At 47.6% G+C, this 11,177-nt stretch overlaps 2 protein-coding genes across 5 annotated transcripts; one reads left to right on the forward strand and one right to left on the reverse strand.

Moving 5' to 3' along the window:
• The first annotated feature begins 10 nt into the window (after window positions 1-10).
• Window positions 11-5,323, forward strand: DFFB (DNA fragmentation factor subunit beta). 3 transcript variants are annotated; one of them, XM_075113979.1, is made up of 7 exons: window positions 19-182; window positions 254-380; window positions 493-681; window positions 1,390-1,469; window positions 1,639-1,809; window positions 2,040-2,140; window positions 2,637-5,323. In XM_075113979.1, the coding sequence occupies exons 1-7, from the start codon at window positions 69-71 to the stop codon at window positions 2,851-2,853; spliced, it is 999 nt and encodes a 332-aa protein (XP_074970080.1). In that variant the 5' UTR covers window positions 19-68; the 3' UTR covers window positions 2,854-5,323. The 3 variants fall into 3 exon arrangements, with proteins under 3 accessions (XP_074970079.1, XP_074970081.1, XP_074970080.1); XM_075113978.1 differs by having other exon boundaries at window positions 11-380; XM_075113980.1 differs by lacking the exon at window positions 254-380 and having other exon boundaries at window positions 11-182.
• Window positions 4,464-8,637, reverse strand: C19H1orf174 (chromosome 19 C1orf174 homolog). 2 transcript variants are annotated; one of them, XM_075113981.1, is made up of 3 exons: window positions 8,378-8,637; window positions 6,573-7,073; window positions 4,464-5,795 (listed from the first exon to the last, which is right to left on the reverse strand). In XM_075113981.1, exons 1-3 carry the CDS (start codon window positions 8,594-8,596, stop codon window positions 5,685-5,687), a joined length of 831 nt encoding a protein of 276 aa, XP_074970082.1. In that variant the 5' UTR covers window positions 8,597-8,637; the 3' UTR covers window positions 4,464-5,684. The 2 variants fall into 2 exon arrangements, with proteins under 2 accessions (XP_074970082.1, XP_074970083.1); XM_075113982.1 differs by lacking the exon at window positions 8,378-8,637 and adding an exon at window positions 7,843-8,190.
• Between the last annotated feature and the right edge of the window lie 2,540 nt (window positions 8,638-11,177).

An 11,177-nucleotide genomic window follows, 5' to 3' on the forward strand; every position in this document is an offset into this window, starting at 1 on the left:
GGCCGCCGAGCTGCCCTCGAGGCGCATGCGCGGTGGTGGTGGGGGCAGAGTCCGTGGCGGCAGGGTCCATGGCGGAGCCGCTGCGGCCCTTCCGGCTGCGCGGGCACGGCAGCCCGCAGAAGTTTGGCGTGGCTGCCAGGAGCCTGCGCGGGCTGCTGCGGAAGGGCTGCCGACTGCTGCAGGTGCGGGCCGGGGGCCGCGGCGCGGGGCCGGCGGGGCGCGCCCGCTCCCCCCTCACCCGCCCGGGGGGCAGCTTCCCTTGCCAGGCAGCCGCCTCTGCCTCTACGAGGATGGGACGGAGCTGACCGAGAGCTACTTCCGCGCCCTGCCGCCGCAGACGGAGCTGGTGCTGCTGTGCCCCGGGGAGACCTGGCGGGGCTGTGAGTGGGCCGGGGGCGGTGCGGGGTCCTGGGGGAGCGGCCGGCGGCGGGGCAGCGCCTGGGCCCGCAGGCGGCCCCTCAGCCGGCGCCACCTCTCCCGCACACGCCGCAGGTGCCAGCGACATCGAGCGGTTCCTGGCCGCCTTCCACAGCCGGAGGGATGCGGTCGTGCGGGAGGCGCGGAGGCTGCTCTCCAACGAGCGGGCCCCCGGCAGGCAGAAGCTGCTGGCGGATCTCGTCCACAACCTCAACGAAAACATCCTGGCCGAGGACAAGGAGGACGACGCGCCGTGGTTTGAAGGTACGCGCTCCCCGCCCGCATGGGGCTGCTCAGGGGCGCCGGGTCTCGCTCTGCGCCGGCGTCACTTCTGCCAGCGTTACTGTTCTTGGAGAAAAGGAGTTCAGAAATCTGGGAGTCCTTCTGGCTGGTGTGGTTCGGTACCCGGCCAGGGGATTAGCTATCACTGACAGTAGCGTGCGGTTTTAAGGTCATTTCCAAAATATGTATATTTACTGTCAGAAAATAGAAAAAAAGAGCAGCATCCCCTATCGCTCCATCTAAGATTGCTCTAAAATACATTTTTCCCCACAAACATAAGCCTGCACTTATAATCTTTTAACAATTTGCTAATAGTATATTGATGATCCGCATGTACCAGCCAGCTCGCCTTTCTGTTTTCTTTATACTTTCTAAGTTCCCCCTCCTGTTCCCAAGTTATTGCTGCAGATCTCCAGAGCAATTAGGTTTTCTTTTCGCAATCTCTTGTGTTCTGTGTACGCACATTAACTAGAAACATTTTAGCAACTACAGCATCAGTGCTCTCCCAGCAGATGCTCTGCATGGTGCCTAGTAAGTGCTACGAGCAGGGTAGTCTTGAGCCAGTAAAAGAAAAATGGGGAAGAAAAATCTGTGCATACCGGGTTTGAGAAAAGCAGGGATAAACACCCAGCTAGGCAGAAACACAGCACTAGAAATACTAAGTGACAACACAATCTAACTCCCTTTTAGGTCTAGAGTCTCGCTTTAAGAACAAATCAAGCTACATGCGATACAGTTGTGAAAGCAGAATACGAAGCTACATGAAAGAGGTAAAGTTTCTGCTGAAGTAACTTATTTTCAAGCTCCTGGTAAAAGTAACTCTGTGACCACGTGTACATAAACCGCTTTTACTGTGCAACACTGATGGTAGAAGAGCGCCTCAGGCTGCTGGAGGTACCAAGGACTGATTGTTTTGGGTATTTTTCCCCGTCCCCCTAGGTTAGCAGTTTTACTTCAAATGTTCATCCTACAGCAAGAGATGAATATAAAAGGATAATTGACCTGATGTCAGATAAACTGAAATTGGTGAAATACAATGGATGCTACTTCGACAGAAGAGAGGAGGAGGCAGTCCGCCTGTGCACTGCGGAGGGATGGTTCTCCTGCCAGGTAAGTTCAGCCCTTTCTAAAGCAGAGTGTGGTGGTGCCAGCAAGCAGTGGCGTGACTTGCCACGTTAGAGGAAGGAAACAGGTACTCGGGTGCTTGCATGGTGCAGTCTCAAGCCTGGCAGGGTGATGTTGCCCCAGCACGCGAGGTCTGCCTTCGGTTCCAGCAAGTGGGAGGACCGCGCTGGCGCGACGAGCAGTACGCCCTTCATTGTTGCTGCCTTGTTTTACAGGGACCTTTTGACAGCGACGACTGCCCATGTAAGCATTCTATCAACCCCTACAGCAACAGGGAAAGCAGAATCCTCTTCAGTACCTGGAATCTCGATCACATGTATGTACAAAGTATTAATCCAGACCTCCCTGTTTCACACCCTCCAACTTAGGCAGGAAAGGTATAGCCGCTGAGTCTGTCCCCCGTCCTTCCCCCACGGTGCAGTTAGCGCCACTGTGAATGGTGCATTGTGATAAAAGGTGCTTGGATGCTGCAGCTGTTTCTGGTAACGCAAAACCCTGAGGACAGATTATAATGCCGTCTCTCACTAGCTGCTTTGCTTCTGCTCAGATTTTCTTTGTATGGAAACATACGCCTCCTCTCCACGTCACCCTTTGTGACTCCTCCTCTCTGGCACAAACCCTCAGACCCATTTTCAGGCATTGTGCCTGAACAGGATTTGCTAAACTAATTTCCTCAGGGGAAGGAAAAAAATCGTAAACCTAGTTACAGTGAAAGAATTAAAATTCTGCCTGGCTCTAAAAGGAAGATGGGGATTTGATGATAATGAAAAAACTTTTGATGGCAATATTGTTTTCTCTTTTGTGTACTGAAGAATAGAGAAGAAACGTGCTGTTGTCCCAGAGCTGGCAGAAGCTGTCAAAACACAAGATGGAAGAGAAGTGAACTGGGAATACTTCTATCAGCTGCTTTTTACTGTGGATAACTTAAAGCTCGTACATATTGCTTGCCATAAGAAAACCAATCATAATCTCAGCTGTGACAAAACTAAAATCTACAGAAAAAGGAAGCAAACCCACAAGATTTCATAGTTCTATCTCTGGAAGTGACTTCTGCTTTTTTCCAAAATCAGGTCACGTGGTATCACTTTTAAATAGCTCTAGTTTCTTAAACAAAAACTTATTCAAGAGTCCCTGGCAAAAGAGACTTGCTAAGTAATTCAGCTGCAGTCTCACAAAGCATACATTCGTATCATGCCTAATTCTACCCTCCTGCCTTCTCCCTTACTGCAAGCCTTCCTTAGATCACATGGTGCTAAGTGTGATAAAACACAGCTGTGAGTTGGAGGATCAATATATCATAAGTGAGGCCAGAGGGTGACACTGATTGTGCCGTGCATCGCAGGCCCAAAACTCACAATACGCAGAAAGGAAACGGACAGAACATTTCTTAAAAACCGATCTGAGGGGACTTGCAGGGTCGTATTTCTCTGAATGTTAAGCCAAACAAAGAATATTTTAGGATAATTAATTTTCTCTCTGCCTTTCCTGGGTAGACAACTACTGCATCTCAGGTATGCCAAAGGGCAAGTCAGTGACAGAGCTGCGGGCTCTTCTGTACCGAAATACCTGCACTTGTCCACCACCTCTCCATTCGCTGCCGCTTCAGGCATGCACCTCCTAGAAGGAAGAGCAAGGCCATGGCATAGCTTTGCTTTTACCACCTTTGTCAGCTTTCCCATTGATTTCCCTCTCAAACAGCTTCTGCCTCTTAGCTTGAGTTTGCTTGAAGCAGTACAAGCGATGTTACTGCATAATAATCATGTTTACCTGCTGCTTCAGAGAATACTGTTTTTGTAAAACACTTCCTACCTCAGGTAACAAAATACAAATCCATTTTTTACTTTTTTATATATTGGCTGATAACAACTGAATTTTTAGGGACTGTCATTGTAAATGATGTGAATTTTTTTAAATAAAAAAATTACCACCATCTTTCTGTGCGTGTATGTGGAGGCAGAGGTGCAGGAGTGGTTAATCAGGTGTGATAGAGCATGGCTAATACAGACTAGAAAGACAGAGCACAGGGAAATGTGTTTATGAATGGAGTGCTGGCTACTTACTGCTGGGTAAATAACAGCACTTGCTCTAGGGAAGAGCTCTGTTTTCCCCCACATCGTTGGTCCTCTGCCTTACCCGGGCATGTCCAGCTAGCCCACACAGAACTGTTACGATAGCATTGCTGTGTGAGCCATAACTTACTAGGCCTTGGAAATGCAGGACCTTTGCTACAGAGAGTAATGTTTTACTTCAAACAACCAACTCAATCCCCCTCCCAAACGTTTCAATGTGAGAGGTGAGGTACCTGCATTTTAAGGACCGCATTTTTAGTACCAATGCATTGAATCGATCCTTCCAGATTGCCCTACTGAATATATGTCATCAGTAGCTAAGATGGAAGCGCACGCTGCACTGTTTGGACATGGGGGAAGGCATCACAGCTAAGATTCTGATGACAAACATACTATGTTATCTGTATGGCTTGCCTCCTACAAACAGAAAGTCACTGTTCTACACAGTGCTGAAGCTAAAATGAATCTCTGTGTGAAGATGTATTTGCTAGAAAGAGACAGTAGCAAATACAGCACTTAAGGAAAGCTGGGAGAGCTACTTCAAGATGGAGTTGTGCTGAAAACCATGAATATGCTGTTAAAAAATTAGATTTTTCTGAGTTACAGAGAGTGAAAAGGAGCCAAGAAATATTGTTGACAGAAACAATGCATCAGCTGGAGTGGAAATGTGAATAAATTAACATGTCATGCATATACAATTTGTTTGGCTTACAACTTTTGAATGTTTAACAGGCTGTAGCTGTAGAAATTAATATTTATTTAAACCATCTGCTGATAACATTTTCTCTATATTTTTAGAAAGGTAGAAGAAACTATTTATAACAATAAAGATCTGGAAGCTTACTGCATAACCACACTTTCAAAAGAAGTATTATCATAAACACTGGGCGAGTTAACGGTTCCTGAAATCATCTCAGGTTACTCATGATTTTCTAAAAATGCAGGCCAAATTAACAAATTTGGTGCCTGACCCATATCCTTAGCAATCAATACCCGTTCATCTATTGAGTCCAACACTGAGAGATTTTATTCCTCCTCACCATCAGCATATTTGTTTACAAAATTCCTATTCATAACCCTTGGAAGTTAACTGAAAATACTGCACAGGCTGCCTTATACAGCTACTAAAAAAGGCAATGCTTACGGCTGGTCTGGTGGAAGAGGGGAGCAGTCAGCTTCATGCGGTGGCTGTTCAGAGAACTGACAGGCAATAAAAACGGACTTAACTTCCAAAGATTAACACCACTGAACTCACACTGACATCCGTGCATTTCGTTTTGGCAGCAGAACCGCATTTTAGAGGTTTAACTGGTTCTGGTTTAGATGTAAACAATGCAACACAACTTACAGAACAGAGGCCAGCATCTCTCTTTGTGCTGGGTAGTCAACTGGCGGCATTCCTAACTGGATGCCACAAGCAGAATTAAAAGGACCTTGTTCTAACGTGGTTGTATTGGCTGTTTTTAAAAAGGAGTGAGACTAAATGTTCACCCTAGATACCCGCTCAAATTTCTAAAAAAGCAGTACGATCTTCTATTTTCCCTGCTTTATTCCTAAATATTACTGGTAAAATGGTAAATTACGGTTTATTTCCAAATCACTGAAAATTCAGTCAATCTCTGCCCCAGATAACCGTGGGAGAATACCATATCTGCCAATTCCAGAAAAACAAACTCTACCAGTTCTCTGAGAAAAGGCAAACGCAGACACCTTATGTTAGTGACATAGCTAACCATCATTACGTGGTTGCAAAGAAAAAGAAAAAAGGTTTCATTTGTTTACAGTTTGTTGTCAGACAACATCCTCTTCCTCCTCCTCCTCATCTTCCTTTGCAATGAAATGTAGCTTTCTGAATTCTCGCCTGCTCATCGTTGTTCTTGGGAGCGCAACTGCTGGGAGATCCTTTAAGAACAAGATAAAATCATTAAGGAAAGTCTGTTGCGGCAAATGGCAGACCTCCTACCTCTCCAACAGTTCACATACTTCCACATCTGATACATGAGGCACCAACACACACCTCTTCACTTGGAAGCAGTGGCATAAAGCCATAGCTAAAGCACAGGAGCTTCAGGGGAGCTTTCCTGAACCAGCCGTGGCTCGTGGTCAAAGTGAGGGCTGGCATTTCTTCTGCAGGTTTGAGAAGGATTCAAAGAGGGTCAAGTGCTCCACAAAGGAATCCTCACTATTCCCACTAAATACCACCTGTGACTCCTGCTAAATACCAATCCTCATGAAACACCTGAAAGAAGAAGGCATCACTTGCCCAAAGTTATACAATGTTAAAGGCAGAACCAGGATTTTGGTTTAAAGCTCTGGCCCTCAATCCAAAAGCAGAGGTCGCCAGAAAACAGCTTCCATTCCCAAGAACTGCAATAACCACAATTAAGAACCAGTGAAAAACTATTCTGACAGAGTAACACTGTGTCTTTATGAGTAAAAATATCTGTCTTATGGAATTGGAATAATAAAATCTAAAGACTTCACATCTGAAATAAACATGCCGTGGCAATTAATTTCATCTCTATCTATCTATCTAGGGGACAGGGATAGGACTCCAGATGGCTACCTGTACTGGTCAAGTTCACCTACAATTTTGAAGCTAGCCTACTTTTGTTTGAAGATACAAGACTGAAGTAGAACAGAACTGAATGTGTAGGCTGAAGACTGCCATGATCTTACCTGTATAAACTCAACATCTCCAAAGAATCGGTCCACGGGCATTGGCTGGTTGCTGTCTTCATCCAAGAAAGCACTACTGTCTAGTTGTATCGGCTTCTTTGGGAGACCTCCATCCTCCAAGCTAGACTCGTCTGAAAGTATACTCTCACAGCTGCTCTCCTCTTCACTGCAGGCATGACTGTGCAGATTTTCAGCACCGTCCCTTTCTGATGGAGCACTGCTTGATTTCACTGCACATGGCCCAAAAGAAACATTATGCTTCTTTTCCTGTTTGTCTTCATTAGTCTCTGGAATGCTTTCACCTTTTTCGTGTTGCATTATATTGCGGTCTCCTGGATCTTCTGAATGTTGGTCCCCATCAGATGTTTTAGCTGTTTCCTCCAATCCGGCAAGGTTTTCATTTCCACATGTAAGTCCTTCTAGTTCCAGTTTTACTAGACTGGTTCTTTCACTTTTTAGCCTCTTTGTGGGTCGTCTATCAGCCACTTTGCTTGAAGAACACTGTTAGAAAAAAATAAGCTCCTAAAGCTTACTTGAAATAAAGAAAAACAAAATCACTACATCTCTTTAGTTGCAAGGCTGGACATAGAACCAAAGGGCTCCATCACGCGAGTGGCACTTTGATCCAAAGCTGTATCACTAAGAAAAATAATTACTAGAAAGCACACACAAAAAGAAGAAAAGAGGAACACATAGTGATTCAGGGAATAAATAGTTAAACATTACTAATGCAATCTAGTGTAGCTCAACAAATGTTGGGGCCCGAAGCCAAAACTTAGCCAGGATAATGAGGTAGCCTTAACATGAACAGCCTGCACGATGACTAAAACTTGTTGCTCTGGGGGAGTCAGAAAGGCTTCAAGACAAGAAGTGCCTAAACAAAGATACGATGACATTTGACCTTAAGAAAAGCAGATGTACAGAACCCTAAATATAAGGAACTGCAGAGCAAACACTAAACCAGAACTGACCATCCCTCAAGGACAGTATATACGCGATCTCAGAACTGAGTTTGCGCAAAAGCAAGGGTTAACTAGTGGACACAGTGAGGAAGAGTATATCCTTCATCCAGAGACCCCTGATGACCACCTGGCGACACCAACAGGCATGTGCAAATGACATTTGCATATGATAATGAATATGTACATATTTTCTCAGAAACCTAATGAATATGTATATAGAACACGTACTTAACCTGCACAATTAGATTTGACAGCGTGCAGGTTAGGAGGAGTGATCCCCCTTGCACCCAGTGCTGCAATAAACATACCTGCTTCATAACTCTCCATGAGCTGTAGCATTTATTTCCACGCCTCAATACAATAGCCTACACCAAACCACAACATACAGTCCATCACCAGTGGAAAACTACTTCTCAAAGCACAAACTGGCACCGTGCATGGCTAACCACCATTTTCACATTCTCTTAGGGTTGCTGTAGATGGCGATGAATGTAAAACGGACTGTCACCCGGTACGGCAAAGCGTCCGGCCGCTCGCCAGCGGCACAGCGCACCGGCTAACAGCCCATCGCCGGCCTTGACACGGCGATGCAATCCAAAGCCGGCCCTGCAGCACCCAAATACGCCCTTACGCTCTATTTTTGCATGCAGACATCTAACAGAGTGGCGGGAAGGTGGGAGAGGCGAAGAATTTACTTAAACTCTCCAAGTAATTCCCTCACAGCGCTGCTCAGTTTATAGCTGTTAATAATTAGCTGCACACACACACACCCCCACACCGTCACAGCCGGCCCCCGCGGCCCTCTCCCCCAGCCCCAGGCCGCCCCGGCCCCGACCCTCCTACCAGGCTCGGCGGCGCTTCCCCCGCGGGCTGAGCAGAGGCAGTTGCTGGGCGCCCGCCGTCCAGAGACCCCTTCGCACAGCGCACCCGAGGCCGCTGCCGCCGCCCCGGGGGAGCCGGGCCGCGGGCCTCCGTCCGGCCGCGGCTCTCCCGCGCTCCTGCCCGCAGCGCCGGGCCGCCCGCCGCCATCTTGGGGAGGACGCGAGAGCCCGCGCTCGCCATCTTGTGGAGCCTCTCGCCTCAGGGGCAGCCGGGACTCGCCGCCGCCTGTCTGCCGGCGAAGCGGGCGGGCGGCCGGGCGGCCCCTCCGGGCCGAAACGAGGGGCGAAGTGAGGCCTCATCCCCTCTCGGTGGTGGGGCGAGACGGGGCCCGGGCGCGGAGCCCGCCGCAGGGCCTGCTGCAAGCAGGGCTGCCTGTCACACAGACCCAGGCCCCGCACTTGGCCCACCGGCAGCGTTACGTTAAAATGAGCTTTAGCAAAGTGAAAACGGAGGAGCTTGCCTCCAGATCTCCCTGATGGGCTGCTGCCTGGGGGAAATACCCCAACAAATTCTGCCTGATCTCTGTATAGGTTATAAACATTTCAGATCTTTTGCTTCCCCTTGCGTCTTCCTTCTGCAGCAATGCTAGCTCCGGTTATAAGATGTGCGGTCAGGGACTTATTATTCAGATATGCCTCTCTGTTCATTTCCACAGCCCTCAGGGAGCAAATTATGTCAGTAACTCAAATCCCTCTTTAACTTCAAGGACTCTGATGATAGCAGACGAATTTCTGTGTAGCAAAGCAGCCCGACACCTAGATTTAAGTATGTAATTACCTTCACTTATTTTATTGGGGGAGGCGAGGTAGCACACTTGCCTGTTTCAAGAAATTGTAGGGACTGCGTGCCCTGACAGTCTGTGCTGGAGGAGGGATGGCAGCATCCGCCACAATGGAGCCCAGGGGCTCTATCCATCACATGAAACTACAGCTCTCCCTTCTGTTAATTCAGTGCTTTGAGGACGCTGTGGGGATTTTTATAATTCTGTCCGGCTGAGGGCACAGGAACTTGTTTTTTTTATAGCAGCCTTTAATGTTCTTGCTCATTGCAGAGCCATACCACAAGTCTTAGTGGTTTGAGGGTATTACCTGTGCTCCTCAATCCAACTTAGCTGATAAAATGCTTGTCCGTTCATCCTCACCTTAAAAAACACGAGCAACAATTTAAATTGCAGAAATAAGTGGCAAGAACGTACTTGTGGGAATATTCAAGTAAGACATTTTTTCTCAAAAGCATAAAGTCTCCCAGTTAAACTGCAGAGGTTCTGCAATTTCTCTTGGTGCTCAGGGGTCCTTCTGTGCTTTGTTCTCTGGCTGAGATAATTCATATTCTCCTCCAAAAGCTTCTCGACTTGCTCCACTCTCTCACAGTGTTGTTGCTTGCGGCCACGGAATACAGATGATTGTTTTTATTAGGCAGTGAAAACTTATACTGTCTCGTAAACAGAAGAGGTCTAGAATTGGCTGAAGACCAGCATTTCTGCAGCTGGGAACCTTGGTGGTTGTTTTAATTTCCCCCACGAACTGAAAATAGTAAGAAAAATTTAGTTTTGAAGTTTTTAATAAATACTTTTCAGAACAGTATGTGTGTCTCATTCTCTATGCTGCTTTCATAAGACTGATGAGCATATTAGAGTGATGAGGGCAGCGGTGGCTAAGCCCTAAGCAGCCTCACGTGCTTCCGTGGCCTAGCAGAGACGTGGGCTCGTGGCCTGTGGCAGCGCATGGTGATGGAGGTACACGACCACAAGCGCTTGAGACCGCGCAGGGTGGCCTCGGGCACTTCCAAGGGACAAAGCACCTTACACAGATGAAGCCAGGGTGCCGGGGCTCCCTCACCAAGCTCTTGCCTGTCGTCACCACGCTTTCCCCTATAACCATGTTACTTTGTGGGGAAAATGGCGGCAGTTTTGCAGCTGCAGATGTTGTTGCATTTTCTGAAATACGGCTGATCCCTCTCTGAGAGGAGATCCGTCACGTAGCGCAGAGAGCACCCTGGGAGGGGTGAGCGAGAATGCAGATCCCCTCCGAGATCAGTCCACATCTCGGCAGCAGGCAGTGTCTCCTGAGCGACTGGAAGGGCTACGCAGGGACAGATAACAGCCAAGCAGCCCTTAAAGAGAATCAGAGCAGCACAAACTATTTACATTAAATCCACATTTCCACATAAAAGAGGACTTATTTTCAACAATATTAAAGAGTGGTTTTTATTAGAATCTGTTGTCTGAGCAGGCAGGCAAAAAAGAAGATATTTTGTGAGCTCCCTCATTTTTATGAAAGCTGGCTGGCGGGTATAAAGCAGCAGCTGATGAGCTTATTGAGCAGGAAGGGAGGTTCAGGCTGTGAAACTCGATGTGTAAATTAGCTTCTTGCAGCACTTGTCTCTGTGCCTGTCACTTGCACCGGTGTCCCTGTCTGTTATAATCCTCCCAGTTCATTTGGCTAAACATTAGTGACATGCTAGGGACAGCAGCCAAAAAAAAAATGTTGCCTGTAAACATACTGGCTGTTAACTGTTGAATGAGAGGTCTATCAAACTAAACAGTCACCCAGCAGGAGCACTGGCTGGTCTTTTCCTGCTATGGGGAAGTTATTTTTAGTTAAGGTGGCTGAATTATTTTTCATTAGCAGCACCTGGGGAGAAAGCAGGAGGAGGATGTGCTGCCTAATAACCGGCATAGAGAGCCTCGCTCCCTGCCTAGACCACGCTGCAGCATCCTTCCTGCTCACTGCCCTCTCTGCCTCCTCAGCAGACCCAGAGC

This window comes from Phalacrocorax aristotelis, chromosome 19, assembly GCF_949628215.1.
Source record: "Phalacrocorax aristotelis chromosome 19, bGulAri2.1, whole genome shotgun sequence".
NCBI lineage: Eukaryota > Metazoa > Chordata > Aves > Suliformes > Phalacrocoracidae > Phalacrocorax > Phalacrocorax aristotelis.

What these genes read in the sequence shown, in the direction of transcription:
- DFFB (XM_075113978.1), top strand. Translation starts at nt 26, where the DNA reads ATGCGCGGTGGTGGTGGGGGCAGAGTCCGTGGCGGCAGGGTCCATGGC. An exon ending in CGGGGAGACCTGGCGGGGCT is followed by an intron (nt 381 to 492) that starts GTGAGTGGGCCG and finishes CACACGCCGCAG; the next exon opens with GTGCCAGCGACATCGAGCGG. An exon ending in ACCTGGAATCTCGATCACAT is followed by an intron (nt 2,141 to 2,636) that starts GTATGTACAAAG and finishes TGTGTACTGAAG; the next exon opens with AATAGAGAAGAAACGTGCTG.
- C19H1orf174 (XM_075113981.1), bottom strand. Translation starts at nt 8,596, where the DNA reads ATGGCGAGCGCGGGCTCTCGCGTCCTCCCCAAGATGGCGGCGGGCGGC. An exon ending in GGGAAGCGCCGCCGAGCCTG is followed by an intron (nt 7,074 to 8,377) that starts GTAGGAGGGTCG and finishes TTTTTCTAACAG; the next exon opens with TGTTCTTCAAGCAAAGTGGC. An exon ending in GAGATGTTGAGTTTATACAG is followed by an intron (nt 5,796 to 6,572) that starts GTAAGATCATGG and finishes TTGTTCTTAAAG; the next exon opens with GATCTCCCAGCAGTTGCGCT.